At 43.1% G+C, this 21,767-nt stretch overlaps 1 protein-coding gene across 2 annotated transcripts in view; it reads left to right on the plus strand.

Moving 5' to 3' along the window:
* Positions 1-21,767, plus strand: part of pard3ba (par-3 family cell polarity regulator beta a) — a 143,734-nt gene that overhangs the window by 99,723 nt on the left and 22,244 nt on the right. For both annotated transcript variants that reach the window (XM_078243477.1, XM_078243478.1), the window contains exons 20-22: positions 6,348-6,458; positions 7,309-7,572; positions 15,462-15,573. In XM_078243477.1, the coding sequence (XP_078099603.1) occupies positions 6,348-6,458; positions 7,309-7,572; positions 15,462-15,573 (487 nt within the window). The remainder of the gene's footprint in view (positions 1-6,347; positions 6,459-7,308; positions 7,573-15,461; positions 15,574-21,767) is intronic.

Here is a 21,767-nt window from a genome sequence, read left to right on the forward strand (position 1 = left end):
GGTGTAAATTAGAGTCATTTAAAAAACAAATTAAAATGGTTCCTCCCCTTCTGACCATTTTATATTTACCTATGCTTCTTCGGCAAGGTATTGCGAATCTTCTCATGCACCCGTGTGTCTGAGTTAACACGGCTGCAAGAATTAGATATCAAAATAAGAACTAACAGATGAATCCTGCCCTCACATCTCCCTCCCTACATTATTAATACGTTCTTAGTGAAGCTTTTTCAACTGCGATTAGCATCGGGTGGATCTTTTTGAGCTGCAGTTTTATGTCTTGCACTCTTTTTTTTTTCTTTTTTTTTTTAGTCCTATTGCTGCTAAGGTCATTAATGGAAGCGTATTTTGGGCCAAATTGCTGGTATGCGGCGCAGGGCATATGGCGAGGAAAGCTGATAAATAGATTTAATTATGCCCAGTGGGGAAAACTCGGGACCTGCTGGCTGTTTTTATTATTGAACAGAGATGGGGCTTTGTGCAGAGAGGCCAGGATTGGCTGATGGTGCTGTCAATCACTAGAGGGCTTTCAGTGGCCTGGCTTGACCTTGTTGTTGGGTGACAGTCTACTGGTAGCCTGATCCTCAGTTCCACCCGGAAACCACACCAATTTTAAAGAGCGCTTGTTGTCTATTTGTTGCCGCCAATGTCATTCTGTCTATTTCAAGCCCAGGAAATATTTTCCGACTAGTCTCACCGTGAAGCAGCGCCGCGTTGCCAGAACAGGAGAAGGAGGCTCCGTGTTACATCACAGCTCTCTATAGTGTTAATCTCTCTCTCTCTCTCTCTCTCTCTCTCTCTCTCTCTCTCTCGCTGTGTCTCCCGTTTCTCTCTGCTCCTCGGTTTGTTTCTCTTTCACCCTCCCTCTATCCGTCTCTCCCTTTTCTCTTTTTCCTTTAAACTCCACTGAGATATGTGCCCTCCTCTCCAAATACATACAGAGCAATCTAATTACTGCGATAACATTTCTGCTTGGCTGATTAACTGTTCTCCCTGTGCCTCTGAACGCAGCTGCATTGCTTCTATATATTCCTAAGCTTCTTATTCCTCCCCAGCCGAGCTGCACTTTCACGGGAGCTTTGGCTCACCCATCCATCTCTCTTCTATTCTCTCACTTCTTTTTTTCTTCCTCTCTTTCTTCTTATTCTTAGTGTCTCTCGTTTATTCTCCAGATCGGCTATTTAGCCTGCTTACACTTTTTCTGGCTCACTCATTTAATTCCTTTTTTCTTACCTACTTTTCTTCTTTTTCAGCCTTTCTCTTGATTTCTTTTCTCACTCTCTCACCCACTCTGATTCTTTTTGCCTCTGTATCTTACTTTCATTCATTCTCCAAGACAAATAGGATATTTGGCCAGTTTTCTCACTTGCTCTGAGCTATTTGCCGCCTTCTTCTTTTTCCAGAGAACACATAGAACATGTTGCCAAAAGTCTTGGTGTTCTGTTTGATAGTGATTTAAGCTTCGAGCAGCATACCATGAGGCTTGTCCAATCTGTTTTTTTATCACATTGAAAAAAAAAAAAAAAAAGTTTATTTTTTTAAATAAAATGCATGTCAAATTTTAGACTCCAAGACTATCTTGCATGCTTATATCTCAGGGAGGTTGCTATAGGGTTAATGTTAATATCATGGCAGAAGAAGCTACAGCAGTACCCATGTACACGGAGGTGAAAAGCAAGTATATCAGCGCTGTAACCCAAACTAAAAGGTGTAACCACATCACACCTGTTTTAGCCTTCCAGTAGGATTTAGGTTAGATTTTTAAGATCTACTCATTATTTTTAAGGCTCCTCACTTACAGCCACTTACTTCTTCTAAGCTTTTCTTCCATATGAGACTGCATGTAGCTTAGGAGATCTTCGGCCAGAGGTCTTTTGGCTGTTTGAGTGTCTTACTTGATTTTACCTGAGTTATTTTAAGTGAGTACTTATTTTCAATACTTTATCATTATCCATTTTCAATGAACAAATACAGAATATTAGTCTTGTATATTTTACTTCCTTTCTCTTCTTCTGTAGTTTTCTATCTTCCTTGCTCCGTCGTCTTGTCCTTTCCTCTCTTTTCACGGAAGGATGCTAAACCAGCTTCTTTGAACCCCTCTGCTGTGGCATGGTGTGTCTCAGTTGTGTCGCGCTTTTGTGTGTATGTGTGTGTGCGCCACTGTATGGCAAGGTGTTCATGAGTTTCATCAAGTCTGCGAGTGTGTGAGCTCACATACGTGATTCACACATACACACACGTCAATTAAATTCCCTTCCTAAAAACATGACTTCCACACACACATACACACACACACAGTGCCAAACAGCGTTCTCACGTCCCTCGTTATGCTTGGCGATAACCAACCCAACCACCCACTGACTCCCTGCTGCACCAGATAGGAAAGCTTATTAAGACTACGCACACTCAACTCACACTGCACACCGTCAGAGTTGTTGTCACAATTGCAGAAAGCAGAGCACCCCTAATGCTGAGAGCGGAAGCAAAGAGATGATTTCTTGAAAGATTTATAGAGAAAAGGCCGCCGTCACGCTGTTCAGTCTGCAGAGAGGAAATGTTTAGTTTGTGGCTGCAGAAATCCGTTTGTTAAGAAAATGATGTGTAATAGTTAAGTTAGTCTAATAAAGTGAGCTCTTCCTCACCCCTGGAGGGCTAATTGCACGGGTCAGGTTGGTGACATCAGCACACTGGCTAGCTGTGATCTCCATGTTGCATATAAAGCCTCATTAGAGCACGGCTAACTGAGTGCATGCACACCGGCCCCCGCCTCTTTGCCTCTTCTACAGTGATGAGAATGACAGTAACTGCAGTAATTACGGTCAGTCCAGTTTCTTACCAGCCGTTTGCTTTGCAGTGAGTTTCCGGTGCGACTGGCTGGCTGTCCAAATCAGGGTGTTGATTTTGTAAAGTGCCGTAGTCGTCGTCTATGATGGCTGACTTCCGTTTTTCAAATGGACGTTTTACAAATTAGTTTCAACAGCTTTCTTCGAAAATGGATGACAGCAACAATATACATGTTATAATAGTATAATTATTTAGTGGAAAAATCATGCTTTTTTTTTTTTTTTAGCATTTCCTTGTGAATTTTAATTATTCTTCAAAAAGGAGCTATAAATACTATATCCCCAATATACTTTATGCATAGTGGCAAATATACCAGCAGGAACTCTCTTTCCCAGAGTTCAATGCAAACTGAACAGTCCAGCGTCGTCTCCTCTCAGGATGCCGTGCTCGCAGAGGTGACGGCGGGGCAAGGGCAGGAGTCGGCGGGCTAATGATGACAGCAACACACTAATAATGGTTCCCAGTAGCTCCTGTGACAGTGGGGAGTGTATTAAATGGGACACCAGAGCAGCCTGACTCACCCGGACCCCCTACCTCCTCCTAATGAGAGTTTGATGGAGTGGTTGTGTAGGTAGATAATGCTAAGTTAATGAGATGTCCTACTCCATGAGACTGTTTGCAGTTCCCTACAGAGTTGCTGTGTGTGTGTTGCCTGTGTTTATGTATATTGCTGTCTGCTTGAGTGTGTGTGGCTGCTTACCTGCGTTTGTGAGCAAAATATTGGTTTCCAGATTGCGGTGTATGGGTGTGAGTTACTTCGGTTTATAGAGTGTGTGTGCGTGCGTTTGTGCGTGCGTGCACATTTGCTCTCCTCCGCTTCTGCGTACAGTAGAGTTCTGTCATTTTTTATTTATTTTTTTATCCAGCAGAAGTTGAGCACTCGACAGGAAATTAACTGTCAGATTTTTGATAGTAACAGAGCAGAAAAGACAGAATTAATAAATGAAACAAAGAACAGAGAGCAAGCACTGAAAAATAGAATAGACCAGGAGAGAGAAAAGGAAAGCAATGAGACATCGTTAACAAACAGTTGGCTCACCACAGTGGGAAAAGCTGGGAGTTTTGACGATGAAGAAGGGATTAGGTAATGGGATAGCGGGGGGATAACCACCCCCCTCATAGCAGGTACATGTCTCTAATTGGGAGTCCCACACCCATTCTGCACCCCCCCCCCTTCTCTTTCCTTCCATCTTCTTCCTAGATAATGCAGTGAGAACAAGAGGCTTTCCTAATTAATGCAGATATAATGATGGGTCCAACTGTGGACAACTCTGCCCCCTTTGAATGTTGATTAAGGTGCTGTGCGTGTGCGCGTGCTCCAGCCAGATAAATCTGGGATTTTGGAAAGTCATATATTTACGTGTAATATAATTATATGTCTATTGATGCATACTAAGATGAATGGTGCTGATATTTCTTTTTATACAATACTGAATTCTATATGCTATATCACTGAGGTAATTGGCAGTCTGCTTTTGGCTCCTGCATAATGTGGGAGTGCTTAGAAAATTAAAATAGTTCCAAGAAAGAAAAAAGAATGTGCAGGGGGGGAAAAAAGACGCTGCGGCAGCACCCACAGGGAAGGGAGGCGGAAAGACATTACAGCAACAAGGGCTTAGTACCAGTCACCTGAAGACAACATTATGATTAAACAGGGAAGTTGCAGATGTCAGATTTAAACCTCCTAAAATGGCTCAGGATGAAACTGTAATGGATGCCAGTTTTGCCTATTTTGCCCTTGAAGATCACTTGAAGTTAGTACTACTCAGCATGTGATTGTATACTTGTACAATGTGTTCTGTGGCGTAGAGGAGCTATGTCAAGTCTGAAAAAATACACTACTGGCGTGCATTTTGGGAAGTGTAGTGTAGGAAGACTAGGGGCATTAAATTGGGATATCACAGGATCTTTTTTCTTCTTTTTTTCTTATCTGTCTCTCACGAGTTCCACAACTTTATGGCAAAGCATTATGAATTGAAATGAAACTGAAGTGCCCCTTTAAATTATCAGAACACACTGTAAACATCATACAGACTGAAGCAGGGATGTGCCCTTCCAGGATGTGAACGTGATAAAAATAATTCTGGCGAGAAGGGTAGTGTGGTGTAGAAGACATTTAATGTGAGTGTTTTATTGAGCATCATACAGAAGTAGGGTCACCCTAACAGGTGCAACACAACTGACATGTCAGTCAAGCACATGTCTTTACATGAGAGGGGGTCTAATGTTAGGTGCAAACGTGTGTGTGTGTGGATCATGAATGTTTAAGAGCTTTGAGTGAGTGAGTGTGTAGAATGCTTACATGGGGCCTCCTAAACGTAGGACATACAAACATAAAGTGACTGTTGTGCCTTCTTCACAGCAAAACATAAGCAACGTGAATGTCTGCCGTGCTGCTGGCAGTGGTAAAACACACAGGTAAAAGTGAAGCAAGTAGATTAGCTCAAAACAACCCTAATTGGTTTGCAGGATGGTGACAGGCCAACGTGGCATCCCTGTCCAAGGTTCCACTGCGGCTGTGATGCCGCGCGCTGCTCTTGGCCAGGCCAGCAGGTTACCATTCAGGCCACGTATCTGCCTGTAGCAGTAATGAGAAGGGTCTCGCTGTTAATGAGATAAACACAGACATTAGATTGGCTCAGCAGGAGCTCTAAAGGGAAGGAGAGGGCGAGAGGAAAAGAAGTAGGTTGGTGGGTGAGACGGAGGAGGCGAGAGACAGAGAGAGGGAGCTTAGTGAGAAAGGAGATGAGAGAGGGTGAGAAAGATGATGTGGAGAGATAGAAGAATATGAAACATTAGAGGAAAAGGCTTGGTTAATTTATCTAAAGTGTGAAGCAGAGCTTCATTATAACTCAAACAGAGGTGACGAGTACATTTTGCCTTTAAAATGAGAGAATAATAGCTCCAGAATGATAATGATGATGATGGCCGTTATGGCAAAGTTGATAAGAAAAACATAGCACGCTGTGGTGTAACTGCTATTTTATTGGACAAAATGTTGAAATATTCATGCTCCATATGCTGTGTGACAACTATTCCCCTTTTTCATGTACATACACAGACTGGATTGTCAGTGCCTGCTGTGACATTATAACCACATCTATCATTAAGCAAGTCTTTTTTTCAGGCAAAGCCACTAATGAAACGCACATGAGTAAGAATGAGTGTGAATGAGTGTATCATCAGTTGGAAATGTGATGCAAGGTGGTGTGTGTGTGTGTGTGTGTGTGTTGTGAGTAAAAGAGCCTCTTTCATCAACTGGTGCAAGCCCTGTTGCCTGAGTGAAGTTTATTGTTTCATCATAAAAGTCTCCAAAAAGATTCTATTAGAGCGCATAAACTGTACTTCCAAAATAAAAGCACCGTTGGCAAAGGTTTTAAGATTATTAAGATGGAAAAGGAAATTGCAGGGGCACAACCGCAATACACAATTCCCTTATGACAGAATCCTTCAGGTCATTTAAAACTTACCTTGTTGCATCTGTGTCCCTTTTTTGTGTTGTCCAGGTTTGGTAAGAAGAAAGACGACAAGAGCAAAGATGCTGCCAAAGCCTCCAAAAGCAAACTGGAGGCCCTAAGTGAAGAGGAGCTGGACAAGATTCCTGACCAAAGAGACAGGTATGAATCAGACCTGGGTAGAATACGTGTATGTGTTGTTGTTGTTTAGAATGTCAAAGGAGAGGGTTTTACTGAAAGAGCAAGAAAGTTCAGTCGTTGTCAGGGTTAATATAGTTAAACCAAAAACAAAATGAAAATAAGCAGTGAACAATATTTTTAATAAACTGAAACTAAATAAAAACTGAAACATTCGAAGAAAAATTCAACTTAAAACTATATTGCTAGTATAAAAAAAAAAAAATTTAAAAAATGAATGTAAAACTTTTCAGTTTTAGTTTTTTAGCTATAATACAAACTGTATCACCACTGGGAAAAAAGGAGACAGCATGAATTTCCGTCAACTCTCGTGACGTTGAACCACAGAAATTGAAAGGACTTGACATGAGATGGAACATTAAACATCGTGGCTATTCTGCAACCCTGTATTTTGTATGTATACGGTATGTAGCTGCATACTTCTGAGACATTATACCTGGCCCTAACAAAAACTCTAAAACTAAACCTTTCTGAAAAAATGAAACTAAACTAAAACTAGCAAACACACTAACTAAAATGAAATCGAAAAGTCAAAAATTAAAATTTAAATCTAATTGAAAACTATTGTAGCCTTGGTCGTAGTACGCTGTTGGGATTGACACCCTACCTGACAATCGGTGAATGCCGATCCCGATGCAGCAACATGCTGGTCCTCCAAAACAGCTGCTCAGTTTCAGTGTAGCACAGCTGTCTCCCATACCACCCGACTCATGGGTTCCAGACTAAAGACAGAGGCTCATTCTGAAGTGAAGAACGCATGTATTCGTATCGTCCCCATGTGTAACTGCCTCCTCCCCTCCTGTCCTTCCGACAGCTACAATCCGCGTTACGCCGAGATCCACTCCGGCCACTTCACCCCCGACGTAGAAGACGACGACAGCGACCCCAACTACGCCCGCATCAACCACTTCCGACAGCCACCCTCGCCCCAGTCGTTCATCAGTCGCACGCCCTCCCCTGCAGCGCTGTCAAACCCGCTTCAGGCCTCCTCCGAGGAGCTGGATGGGCTCTACGCCAAGGTTAACAAGTCCAGACCGCCGCCTGCTCTACAGAACCAGCATCAAACCCAGGCAGACAGGTAAGGGAGGGGCTTTTTTCTATACTCACGAGGACCCAACTTCTTCCGGTTGTAATACACAAGTGTTTGTTTTTCAATGTGTAGCATTCGCATCTGCAGTTCTGGGTAGATACACAAAGTTGTGTGGGTACAGTAGGTGTGTACACTAGAGCTGGGCAATATATCGATATTATATCGATATCGTGATATGAGACTAGATATCGTCTTAGAGTTTGGATATCGTAATATCGTGATATGGCATAAGTGTTGTCTTTTCCTGGTTTTAAAGGCTACATTACAGTAAAGTGATGTCATTTTCTGAACTTACCAGACTGTTCAACTGTAACTGTTCTATTATTTGCCTTTACCTACTTAGTCATTATAGCCACATTACTGATGATTATTTATCAAAAATCTCATTGTGTAGATATTTTGTGAAAGCACCAATAGTCAACACTACAATATCGTTGCGGTATCGATATCGAGGTATTTGGTCAAAAATATCGTGATATTTGATTTTCTCCATATCGCCCAGCCCTAGTGTACACACGTGGTCACAGACCATGGCTTGACCGGCAGGACTAAAATATTTGGACATGACATGACATTTGGGCATTCATGCGCTGCCAAGCTGGAAAATGCATGAAACACGCACCCACACACATTTACACAGTACCGCCATGCATGATTTATCTAACTCTTCTGTTGTGTTTGTGTTCATTTTGACTTTAATAATCTTTAAAATCTCTAAAGACAAAACTTGATAATTCACTTTCTTCACAATATTCATAGCAAGAACTGGTAAGTATTACTCTGTATGCATGGTGATATGTAGAAAAAGTTTGTTTGCAGGCAGTTTTACAGCCAAGCATGAAATATGGAGAAATATGAATGTTTTTCTTTCCTTTTAAGAATTTACTAAAGGCTCAGGCAGGAGTCCCAGCCCAACTATAGGATATACATTTTGTAGAGTATAAATAGTTTATCCTCGGCAGATGCAACCACCAGTGGCCAGCTCTTGATACAGATACGAATGCTAAATAAATAAGTCTGGAATAACTCGAGGTGCTCATGGATACCATATGATGAATAATGTATATAAGTGTGTACACCGTGAAGTTAGAAAGGGCTAAGACAGTGACCCATTTGTAACGTGTTGTGCGTTGATTTTGAAATAACAGAATGACTATGAGGGTTGGAAGTGCCAACTCAGCTTTAATTTAAGGGTGTTAGGATCCACATCACATTACAGTGAAGGAAATGCAGTCGTCTGTAGACTTAGCCCCTTAATTTTACCAGACAAAACTCAGTCATTTGTAATATTTAGTGCAAATCCTTTGCTGTTAATAACTTTCTATAGCCTTCAACAGACAGACATCAGACACTTCTTCACTGCTGATGCTCTGCCAGGCCTGTACTGCCACACATGCTCAGTTGGACAGTCTTGGCCCAGTCAAGAACATTATGTTTGGCCATAAAACCCTCCTTGGTTGCCTTGTCTGTATGTATGACATCATTGTCTTGCTGCATAAGCCTGCACTGTCAACCTAGTGCGGATGTGAACACCCTTAAAACTAAGAGTTGGAATTTGCAGTTAATGTGCTGGTTTGGTTTTATGGGCAAATATAATGACAAAATTAGCTTTTAACATGAGTTAAAAAAAAAAAAAAAAGTGTTCAGTGTAAAGTGGTTAATGCTTGCAGAAAGACAGTGCTTATCAGTGTTGCCAGTACTCTGATATTATGTATTATTACTGGCAAACTTTTTGAAACCTCCGAGTTTAACTTGCAGCCAGTTTTGTGCGTGAGAGAGAAAGAGAAAGGAGTAAATCTAGAGAGGATTCTAATGCAAATTTATCATTTCCCGTATGAAATAATACAGGCTACATTAAAACTTCCCTCAACTTAAACTCTGACAGAAATTACTATTGACTTGCAAATCAAAGACTAAGCCCCAGACACCCAATCTCATCCAGAAAAAAGAGAGGATACAGAGAAAGAGGGGTTGGACATGGAAAGGAGACAGATGGGAATGGAAAGAAGTGACAGACGGAGGGACGAAGAGAAAAGAGAAAGCAGGGGGAAGGAGTGTAGAGAAAGAGGGAAGAAAGACAGAGCCAAAATGGAGAGAGAGAAAATGCGTTAGATAGGCATAGTAAATTCGAGAGGGAAGAAGTGACAGAGGAGAGGGTGCAGACAAAAGAGGAGGAGGGATAATTAGCCACAGTCTAGCAGCCTGACAGATCTGTTAGACCACTTTAGCTCTCATCCACTAGTGGTGGGTACTTCATTACCAGCCTGGTTTCTCCCTTTCTCCCTCACTTTCTCTCTGTCGCTGTGTCTCTTACACTCTCGGTGTGTCACTTGTTCATTCTCCCTTCCCTGTTTTGCTTACAATATATATTAGATAGCATTAGCATGATGGATGAGGAGCCTTACTTTGGCTGGTTAACTCTGTATGTGAGGGAGTCTCCAGAGACGAAGAAAGAAAGACATGTTATTTTTTAGAAACTCAAATAGTTGAATGAAATTGTGGCCGTCACAAAAAGGTATTTTTAGATTTTTAAATACCGTAGCTGGCCATGTCCGATGACCTCAGATGTATTCCATGGTCACACCCATTCACATTACGCATCCACGCTCACACATTGCCCCCTCATCGCCGGCTATTTCCATTCCCGTTCCGCCACCTGCGGCTTGGTCGCTCATTCACAAAGTCGGTACATCTGTTAAAACACAGACGCAGTTCTCTATGAGGTTGGAACCCACCACGCCTTTTTATTCCCACAGACACACAGATATACACACACATGGTCAGAAATAGACGCACACACAGCCACCCACATGTAATATGTCTGCGAGGAAGCCCAGTGTAACCTAGCAACAATGCTGTGTGTGGTCCAGTGCGTTTTATACCACTGTGTGTGTGTGTACTGTGTGTGTGTGTGTGTGTGTGTGTGTGTGTGTGTGTATATATATATATATATATATATATATAAGTTGAAGTGCAAACAAGCCTACTTTTCACTTTCCAATTCCAGGGTACCTTATTTTCCCACAAAGAAGTCCTTGACAGTTGTAGCATGCACAATTTTTATTGTTTCCAAGGGAACAACATATCTGGTTTCTTTCATCTTTTACATTACACAGTTTTAATGATGCTGAGTGAAGAATGTGCTCATTATACACACGGGACATCCTTAATGCTAAAATAGCTTTATCCAAATGTGTTTGAAGGTAAATGTGCATGCCTTGGCATCCACTATGTTTGCATAGTTTTGCCAACTGAGACATGTTAGTCCTCCTCCCCTCCTCTCCTGTCAAGGCCCTCAACAGCGGACTCCAGCGCTGTCTCCCTAATTTACTGTCGGACATTTTCATTAGGCCTTCAATGGCAGGTGTGTGCCGTGATAGGCGTCACATTTGATTAGCGCTATGCTAGAGGCTGACCTGTGGAGAAAAAAGGTTAGCTATGCTTGTCAAATTTTATTAGCCAGAAGGCAATCTTTGTAGCCGGAGCAAGAAACCGGGAGTTGACATGAAAGAGGAGTGAGAAAAAGAGAGAGGCCAAAGCGAAGAGATGTAAGGATGAGAGAGGTGTGTTGTAAAAATGCACCCTTGTGCTAAGAAAAGTAGGTTGAAGGTGAGCGTGTAAGCGAAGACAAGTAAATGACACATCAGAGAGCATGCTACCAGATTTCTGCTATGGTTCAAGCAGTGGCACGAGAACTACATGCCGCTAAGTTTACCTGACACTGTGACAAAGACCCATCCTCAAATCACTTTCGACAGGCTTGACTAATTGTCACAACATTTTTCGAAAGAAGCTACAAGGTCTTTTGGATGTAGATTTGTCGGCTCCTGTAACATGTCCTGAATAGTGTTGGTTGTCTTCCCTGCTTCCTTTTTCTCCCGGCCATTTTAGTGTGACGCTGAAGACATGTTTTATTCCCCTATAGAGAGACAAGATGTGAAGCAAACAGCCTGCAAAGCTGATATTATATAAGGAGGAGGATGCAGAAATTCACTATTTCTGTATCTCACACAGAAAATACATTCTCTTGCTTTCTGTTGTGGATTTAGTTGTTAGGCAACACCTGCCTGAGGAAGAGCTCAAACAGAAAGGATATGTTGTTCACTCGAACACAACACATCATTAGTGGAGACGGCACATTAAGTCATTCTAGTCTTCTATTCCCTTTTAAAGCGTCTTTCACTGGAGCTCTATCTTAGCAATTAAAATGTTTTCTTTTTGCATTCAAGCTGCTTCCAGCTTTTCTTTTGTCCATGGTCACTTACACGGAGGAAACTGACTGTTGCTGGAAGCTAGTGCTAGATGTGAGTTAATCAAGTTTAATTTTTATGGCTGTGCACTTAACAGAACGCAGATACATGGTGAGTACTGTGTCTGTTAGATTAGATGCCAGTGAGAACAGTTGGGGCTCTTGAGGTTGTTTGTCTGCAAAAGTATGTTTTTGAGTTTGAAAGATGAGGGCATTATACTGTGAGTTGCAGTATGGGAAATGTATGCACTAGTGGTTCTAGTAGCATTAAAAACCTTTGTTTTCCCATCACTTCCAGTTTGAAGCTCCACTGAGTTTCTGTCCGACTCTATTCCCAATGCTACACCAGGAAACCAAACATTGACCGCGCGCTTTGATGTATGCTTACCTCCAGCATGCACGCAGCAAAGAAAAAGCTGCCTGCCTGAGCTTTTTTTCACCCCAGTGTGTTGTGTTTAAATCAGCTGGCTGCAGCAAGAAGAAGTCACCAAACCAGCCGGCGGCGTTGCACACTTCCTAATTAGTCGGCCCGCACACTGGCTAACACCACGGGATAGTTTCTTTTCTCACACACTCTCTCCTGCACGCTTTCATATAGCGGACGGTCTTGTTGTCACTCCAGTTCCCCTGCTCTTTCTTTCACTCTTTTCCAAGTTTCCCATCACTGTGTTTTTCTAGCTGTTTGGTTTTGCTCTCATTCTGTCTTCTGATGCATCTTTCATTTCATGCTCCTGTGTCTTATCTTCTCCCTCTCTCCCTTCAGTCTCCATCCTCCTCAGATCAACCTGCATAGTCAGATACTCTAAAATATGGATGAAATATGATACTTGAAGGGAAAACCCGTCCGAGCTATTTCTGTGGTTGAGATAATAAAGCAAAATAAGACTTAATGTTTTGATTAGTTGTGTGTCTATTTACCTCTCAGACGCCGATGCCCTTATGAACTTACTAGACCTGTGTACGGCACATATACAAACATTTGTGTAAGGAAAAAGACAGAAAATCAGGACAGAGCCCTGGTTCCATACACAATCTGGCATAAACATTAATTCTGCTTTATTACAATCTGCCTTGGTGTTCTCTCCCAAGTACGTTTAGCTAACCTGGGGGGTTGTCTACAACCTGCAAGCCCAGCTGACTCTGCTGGCTCTTGATCTCACATCAAACTGCTTTATTGAGAAAATTGTATATCACCAAAGCTTAGATCTGTTTTGTTTATGCAACTGGCCTCAGGTTTGAAGACAGGCAATCAGCAGCAGTTATTAGCTGCTGATGACAACAGGGGAGACTACCTGTCTCCCTACACACACACACACACACACACACACACACACACACACACACACACACACACACAGGTCAGGACAAATGTTTCTGCTTATACAGACACATATACACATCCCTCTCTCCCGCCTCTGTCACTGTTTGGAAAGCAGCCTGCTGAATTGTCAACCCATCAAACTGGTACTCAAACGTCAAAGCCCTCCCCCACCCACCCACCCCTCTCTAATGTTTTATCCAGAATCAGTCTCTGTCTTCAGCTGTTAATATGATAATATTTGGTGTTGTCAGTGATGGAGGCCGCGGCATAATGAGATAATTACAGCGTTGTTTCATTGGGAGAGCGACACGCACGCTCAATCAAAATGGCAGCCCTAATTACGGGCCCAGGGATTGGCTAATGGGTTTGGTGGAAGAGGGGTGGCGTGAAAAAAAGAAAGTAAATCTTAACTTGTCTCTGTGTGGGCATTCTCTGAAGGTCTGTTTGTTTGTTTGTTTGTTTGTGTGTGGAGAGGGGTAAGTAAGAGTAATAAAAAAAGGAAGTAATAAGTGAATAAACAAATAATACAAGAGATTATGTGTGAATATGTTAACAGCAAGGTTGTCTGCAGGACGCAGCCCTTTGGAGGGGGGGGACAGAGATTAGTATTGATTAGCTGTGTGTTGAAACCAACCATTATACCAATCTCAAGAAGCAACAATAAGCACGACTGAATGCCGCCTCAGATCTCCATCTTTATAAAGAAGAAGCATCTTGGCTGAGTGTTTCATAGCAGCACGGAAACTTTTAGAAAGTTCTCTCCTCATGGCAGCAGGATTGAGTTTTGTGTCCTGAGCGCCTGCAATGAGAGTAATAATAACGACACAACATACTGCCACGGAAGTGTGTGCGACTCAGCCTTCTGCCCCCTCTGGGTTGCATAGAAGGCTGCATGAAATCAGGATACATAAACACAGGCAAAACGCACAGTGTGTTCCACATACTAAAGCACAAGGATTAACTACACAGAAATACACACTTTTATACATTCCTGAGGTTGTCTTCACACCCAAAGATACACTCAGAGCCTCAGCCAGATTTTTCTAATTAAAGGCAGGGTCACAAGAGAGACTTAAATATGTACTGTAAGCTATGTACTTCACTAATGAACCTCTCTATCTGCTCTGTGTCCCTCACGCTCTCTCGCTCTCTCTCTCTCTCTCTCTCTCTCTCTCGCGCTTGCTCTCTCTCTCGCTCTCTCTCTCTCCCTCTCCCTCCCTCCCTCCCTCTCTCTCTCCCCATTTCGGTCAATATTTGCCTGGGGGTCAGACCATTAGAATGTACGGCACAACGGGCGTTTTGATGAAGGCTGTGTGGGTGTTGTGTGTCGGACAAAGGGCTTCCTTGTGTGTTGCTTTTCAGGGTATTTGAGTTTTAGAGATGCAGAGGAAGGGTGAAGAGTTTGTTTGTTTATCCTTGTGTTACTTTTCTTTTTTTGAATATTTTGATACAGTGTGTATCTCCTGAGGACGAAATAGCAAGCGAACAGCATATCGGTGTCAATATGAGATACCTGTTTCCAATGCAGCCAGTAAACACAGATAAACGACAGCACTCGCAGTCGTTCTCTGGTAGCACATCCTGAAGGATTGTGCTCATTCGAGCACACCATTTATGTCTGTCCTTTTGCGTGCGTGTGTTTATGTGTGTGTGCGCGTGTTTATGTGTGCTTGGCTCTGTACTCTCAGGTGCGTGTAGCTTATCTAACATAAAGGTCCAGTGAGCATGATGATGTTTCTCTTTAAGTTTTGTCCCCATTCTGTCCTGAGTTCTTATCTCTTCACTGGCAATTTTTTTCCCTTTTTTTTTTTTTTATTGTTTCACTTTCTTGCCAAGGTCAGGTTCAGCAGGCTCATTTAGATGTTGACTTGTCTGTCTGTAAATCCATCGAGTAAAGCAGCTGCATTGGTCTATGTGACTTTTAAGTGAAAAGCACATCCATCAAAGGTTGTTCTACTTTTTTTTTGCTTTATTTTTTTCCACCTTGGTTTTATCTGTCAGCTGTAGAAAGTTCAGTTCAGGCACCGATGTCTTCTCAGAGGCAGTGCTTTGTGGATATTATCTGTCTGCCCGTCAGTCTTCCTGTGCTTTCAGGGGTTGTCACTGCAAAGCAAAAAATAATACAGGTGGATTTAAGAAAGGATGAATGTGGCTTTTTCTTCCCTTTTTAATTCCCAGCTGCGGTGAAAATGAAACCGTTTATCATGGAATTAGTTGTTGTTGATGTGAACCCTGTCTATATAACCGCTTCTCTCCAAACACCACCTATCCGGCGTTATTAACGCCTGTCTGTCTGTCTCTCCGCAGCGATCAGCGTCTCCAGGGGCAGCGTAGGGAGTACCAGCAGGCCCGAGCCGCTCCGGGCTACGACGAGCTGGACGCCGCACGACGCAGAGTCCTGGAGAACGACCCACACCGGGTGAGTGTGCATGCCTGTGGGTGTGTGTAGCCTAGCAATGGCAAACAGTTTTTTTAATACCGGGAAATAAGTTTGCAGTGAGACATCCACAGTTTGCAGTGAGACATCCACAGTCTGCAGACATCCATCCAAACGCCATGGAATGACAGCAAGACATACACTCATACCGAGCAGCAGTTTAAAAAGATTGAAATGTTAAATGCGTCTCCAGAGCAGTCCAGTGTTTTTCCCCTGTGCCTTTCTCAGGCTATTTTCAGCTCTCTTGTTAACATTTTGAGATGCTGTATGCCACCGAGGCGGCATCCGCTCTCCTCCTCATTTAGTTTATGGAGAGATCTATTAGACTGGTGACATTTCCATCCACCCTTTCCTTTAGCGCTATACCCCAACCTTGTCTCTTACTTCCTCTCTCTCCACATTTCCTCTCTGGTATTATTGTCCTTGTTCCTTCTTCCATCTCTTTCTTATTTTGGCAAGGACAACAATGGGCTAAGATGTCCCTGTAGTTGCCTCTCCTAACCGAGCTGCGCTGCTAAATGTCCCCTGAACCTGTATTGATCCTGCCTCAGGAATCATTTCATTTGCCTCCGTACACTCCCAGACTCAGCATACTCACCATGGAAATCAATGGCCATTTATCAGCCATTTTCAAATGCGAGCACAAAGATGCAGAAAATCACACTTTGATCAGAATCACTGAATCTTTGTGAAGGCATTTCCTCTGAGCGAGATTTCTTTTTCATTAAATGACAACTGAACAACGAGAGGGCCAGAGGCAACTGGGAAAATACAGGATGGATTTACTGACAGCATCGCCGATACCCAATCACCTGACACAACCTGCATCCTGCTGTGCTCGTTTCCTGGCTTATTTTGGTCTGTGTGTTTATTGAGCAATGAAGCTCTGTCGAAGCAGTCTTCATTAGGCACTTGCAGACACGCGCCACGGTTGCTTTCGTTGATGCCCAAAGGGCTTCGTCAGTCATTACACATCCCTGTGCAGCATGACTTTCTGCCATCAGTTGGCCGTGGAACTCTGATGCAATTAAATCGCAGCTAGTGTGAGGAGCAACCTCTGATCTGATTTATTTTTCACCCCCCAAAAAAATAAAAAGCAGTGTCCAGGGTGAAAGCCAGTGGTGGGTTCCTCCCCTGAGGAGCCCGATAATGAAACACCCCTCTTACAATCACACACACACACACACACACACACACACACACACACGAGAATAGAAACAGTAAAACACCTGGGAAGTATTATTGGCTACAGAAAAAAGAGAGCTGATAATGGAAAAACACAACATGATTGCTGAAGGATGACTGTGAAGTAATATTTTAATCTAACAAATGAAAATATAGTATTGCAACTGTAAATCCCCCCAAAAAATGACAAACTGAAGCTTTTCAAGAAATTTCCTCGGCCCTGAGTAGTGTAAAGGAAAGTGAAAAGTAGGCTTGTTTGCACACAAACACACACCCTCCCTCACTCACTCCCTCACTCACTCACACACACACACACACACACACACACACACACACACACACACACACACACACACCCTGTATAGAGATGACCACCAAAAGAATAAGCAGAGATTTTCTTACCACAGTCTGTGCTTTCGTTCTGATTTTTGTTGATGTTAACTCGGGTTAGTGTGTTGCCCAGAGTTCTCCATCTCTAACGATGACATGGACAGAAACAAACACAGGCACAGGACACACATTTATGCCTCGCAGACACACACATACGGCACAGTGGAAGGTAAGCCTCCATTACCTAGACTTACACTTACAGAATCACTCTTTAGGTTGCACAAACAAGATTTTCAAGAAAAACAAACATACATTTATACTAATCTTAGAAGAGCCTTGCATCTATTTCCAATAAGTTCTTAGTAGACATAATAAAACGGAAGCATCCTCACTGTGAGGATAAACATTTCTGTATGAGACTAGAATAAGGCATAAAAGAGTTATGTTGATGGTTGCTCTCCTTCATGTGCTGACAAATTTGAGTTAACAGTGTCCACACCTTTGGATTCCCCAGGATATTACTCCACACACATTTACCTGTTTTCTCTCTCCGTGTAACAATAGCGTGAATGCAAAGCACTTGAGTGCGGAACTCACTCGCCTGCTTCGGCCTTGTGGTATCAGCCTGTTAGCTGCCGCAGCCTCCACCTCTACGAGCGCCTCGCTGCTCTTTTATGCACAGCCATTTATGTAGCCTTGAATGGTTAAAAAGGTTTTTCCAAGCTCTCCACGCAAGGCCATGAGCACCCTTCTCCCTCTCTGAGTGGTTAATGTGTGTGTGTGTGTGTGTGTGTGTGTGTGTGTGTCTGTGTGTCCATTTGCTATCCTGAGCTAGAGGATCCTGGGTGACACACTAACCTAAGCTGACGTAAACAAAGGGATAAGGAACAAAAGGCGGTAGTTAGTTATCTATTCATGTCTCTGTTTATTCTTTCAGCGGTCGTCTGTGGACATGATCTGGAGGTGGAGTTGTGTGTGTGTGTGTGTGTGTGTGTGTGTGTGTGTGTGTGTGTGTGTGGCGAGTCACATTAAAGTGTGCGTGCGTGTGCAGCTAAATCTGGTCTTCAAAAAGGACTTTATGTCCCTTCCTCATTTCTCTCCACTAACCTCTCTCCCTCTGTGTCTCTGTCTATTTATCTGTCTCTAATTTGACCCTTTCCACCATGTTCCCTGTCTGTGGATAGGTCACACTTGTAATTATGACAATCACGATGTCCCCTTCTCGCTGTCTATTTTTCTCTATATGCTAATGATAGGCTCTCTGTAATGTCTTGATGGCCAATTAACCCACAAGAGTGCATGAGCCATGTATAGACTTCTTTTGTTCTATAAGATGAGACAGAAATAACTTCTTTTTTTTTTACATGAGACACTCCATTGTTGTAGGGACTGATATAGTTCTTCACTCCATATTTTAATAACTGACTACAATAGTTGAATTATTCATTGTCACACTATATAAAGTCATTTTTTAACTAGTTTCCATAAAGTTAAGGGTCTCTTGTGAGTGAGACAGATTAAAATAAGAATGGTCAAAATGAATGCGGCAGAGGCCAAGATACCCCGTCTTATTGTCCCTAGTATTGGTGAAGCTCCATTAACGCTGGATCCTACATTTCCCATAATGCAGCCAGTACGGTAACATCTTTTCAGTACATCCTCCCTGGCTATGTCTTTTAGACGTCACACCTCAGTTTGCAACACACACTTACTGTTCCTGAATTTGTTGTTCAAGTCCAAGCCCAGATCACCTTTTTCTTTCTTTCTTTCTTTCTTTCTTTCTTTCTTTCTTTCTTTCTTTCACTCACTCACTGTTGGCCTATTTGCCCCCTAGTGGTCATTATAATAACAAATGATGTCTATAACTGACGCTGCACTCTCTGACACAGCTGAACATCCGGGGAGCTTCACATTATGCTTCTTTGTTTACTGTACTCCTGATTGCATGTCTATGGCATGTTTATTATAATGCAGATGTACTTTATGTGCATTCCAGCTGACCGTGCATAACATGTGACTCCACAGTGAACCAGAGTCTTGTTTAGCCAGTGTAACAAAGACCCACAGGCACACAGTATAGGAGAAACACACACACACTCATGCATCTTATCTCAACTCATTACCCTGTGAATCATAAACAGCAGTGGCAGCACATGTGACACCTTAATGAACACAGAAGTCACAGAAAACCACACACTGAACAACACACTCGGAGTCATTATAAAACACACAGAGAGACGCTCACACAAGTCCAGATACGACTTGTCATCCGTTGCGCAGCTGTTTTTTGTACTTCTCTCTAATGTTGTGTGTGTAGACATCCATCACCTTGATGATATTTTAATGTCACATCCTCAGGCTGTCTCAATCTCTCCCCCTCTCTCACTTTTTCTCTCCCTCCCACACGTCGGCCATCACTTCATAAATAAAACCCCCACATCATTAAGTAAACACGCACCAGCCTGTCACGGTGATAGATGGCCTACACACACTCACAGACGCGCACGCACACACACACGGGCAGTGGTGATCTGTGCGGGAGGCTTCATGCCCACAGGCAAAAGCCCCCGATGGGTTTCTGCGCCCACAGTCCTAATGAATGCACACGTATTCATCTGTGAACTTGTTCTAAAAGGTAACTTTTGGAAAAACTGTGTTGAAAAAATAAAGTCAGAAAGTTATCAGCAGCAGATTTCCAAATGTGGTGGTGTAACACTTCAAATGTGTCCGCAGGCCCTTTGTGGTTAGATATTGATATTTAGTTTTGTTTTCTGGTGTGATACGTTGGCTCCCACTGCGCCCCAGTGACTGGCCACCACTGCTTTCTCCTGACAAGTGCCTCCTCTTACCACACACCTTCTGCTGTGAACAATTCAGGCTCTCTCTGCCTCACTCACCGAGGACACACACTCACACAGAGCATGGGGTGTAATGGATGTGCTGGCAGGCTAGTCCTGCTGTGTGCCTACTGTTGGGAAAGCTGCCACAACAAAATGCTGTAGCCCAGCAGAAAGCTGCTTATAAAACAAGAGGGGGACCCAAGGGAGAGAAACTGGAGAGAGGAGTGAGGGAGCAAGTAAACGAGGGAGAGAATATGAGGGGAATGGGACACGGGGAAGGGGAGTGGCAGCGAGGCAGCCAGTCAGAAGAACAGAGAGTGAGAGGGGAACAGAGAACATATGTGTTTATGAGAAAGAGTGAGAACACGACAAAGCAATAAAGCAGAGTCGAAGCAAATAAGACTTAAAGAGACGCCTTAGGGGGAAGATGGGTTGGATGAGAAATAGCACATCTAGCAAGGGAAGCTGGATTGGCACGAGGAGGAGAGAGATGGGACAGAGGAACTGACAGACACATGGAGGCATCGACATAAACAACTGAAGGAATGGAGCGGGGGAGGAAGAGAAAGCTGTTTTCAGGTGGTAGAAAGGACGTTGAGACTGAAGCAAGCATGGGATGCCCTTGAACATACATACAACTCCACAACTACATCTCTACCTAAGGGGGCAAAAGAGAAAGACATTTCCCATTGGGAGTATCAAGTTCAGCTGAAATTCTGCAGCATACATATTTATATTGTAAATACATGTTCTGTGCTCTTTTAAGGAAGCTTTGTTTCTTTGTTTCTATCTGATGCAAACCCCCGCCCATCTCTCTCTCTCTCTTTCTCCACCACCTCCACTCTGTGCTGTCCAATCAATTAGAAACTTTTTCAAATAAACTGTTAAAAATGTCGATTTAAAAAAGAAGATGAATTGGAGAAAGCGAGTGTGGGAGGCCGAGATGCTAGTGTGTGCATATGGAAGAGAACGAGGGAGAGAGAGCAGCTGGTCCGGGGGTGTTTCTCCGAAGGAGGCTGCACTAATGTTGGTCTAATGTTAGTGTTAATCAGGTTAGCATATGCCCTGTGTGTGTTGATTGGAGGTTTTACTGATGCACCTGCCATGTTTTAATGAGGAAAGTGAGAAGGATGATTGGCTGACACACATCACTCAACAACCTTTCTGTCTGTCTCACTTTTTTCCTCTCTTACACACACACACAGACACACACACACACACACACACACACACACACACACACACACACACACTCACACACACTTACACACACACACACACTCAAAATCCCCATGGGAAAAGCTGCATTTGAGGCATCCAAGAAAGTTGGATTAAGGCCCACTTTCTATACTCAGAACAGTTTAGAAATGTAGCGTATTCTAGACTGACTTTGCACACACACACACACACACACACACGTCGTGCACTCACGTATTAACACAGAAAAGACGTGCACATGCACACACACTACATATAAATGAGTGTCACCGGCGACTGAACGCCCCGCTCACACACATTTTATAACAGACTTTTAAGAGGTAACATACCACAAACACATAACGGCACGCAATCCACAATCAACCATAAAAAGGCAACATGTACACACACTCACGCACACACACACACACACACACACACACACACACACACACACACACTCAGTCACCATCAAAGGGCTGCAAACCTCAGCTTTGGCCAAACTGAAGCTGGTTTTCAGAGTTCATTTCTGTGTAGGAGGCTCCAGCCAGATCCATGCTGGCAGCTCGCTCACACACACACACACACACACACACACACACACACACACACACACACACACAC

This window comes from Sander vitreus, chromosome 24 (genome assembly GCF_031162955.1).
Source record: "Sander vitreus isolate 19-12246 chromosome 24, sanVit1, whole genome shotgun sequence".
NCBI lineage: Eukaryota > Metazoa > Chordata > Actinopteri > Perciformes > Percidae > Sander > Sander vitreus.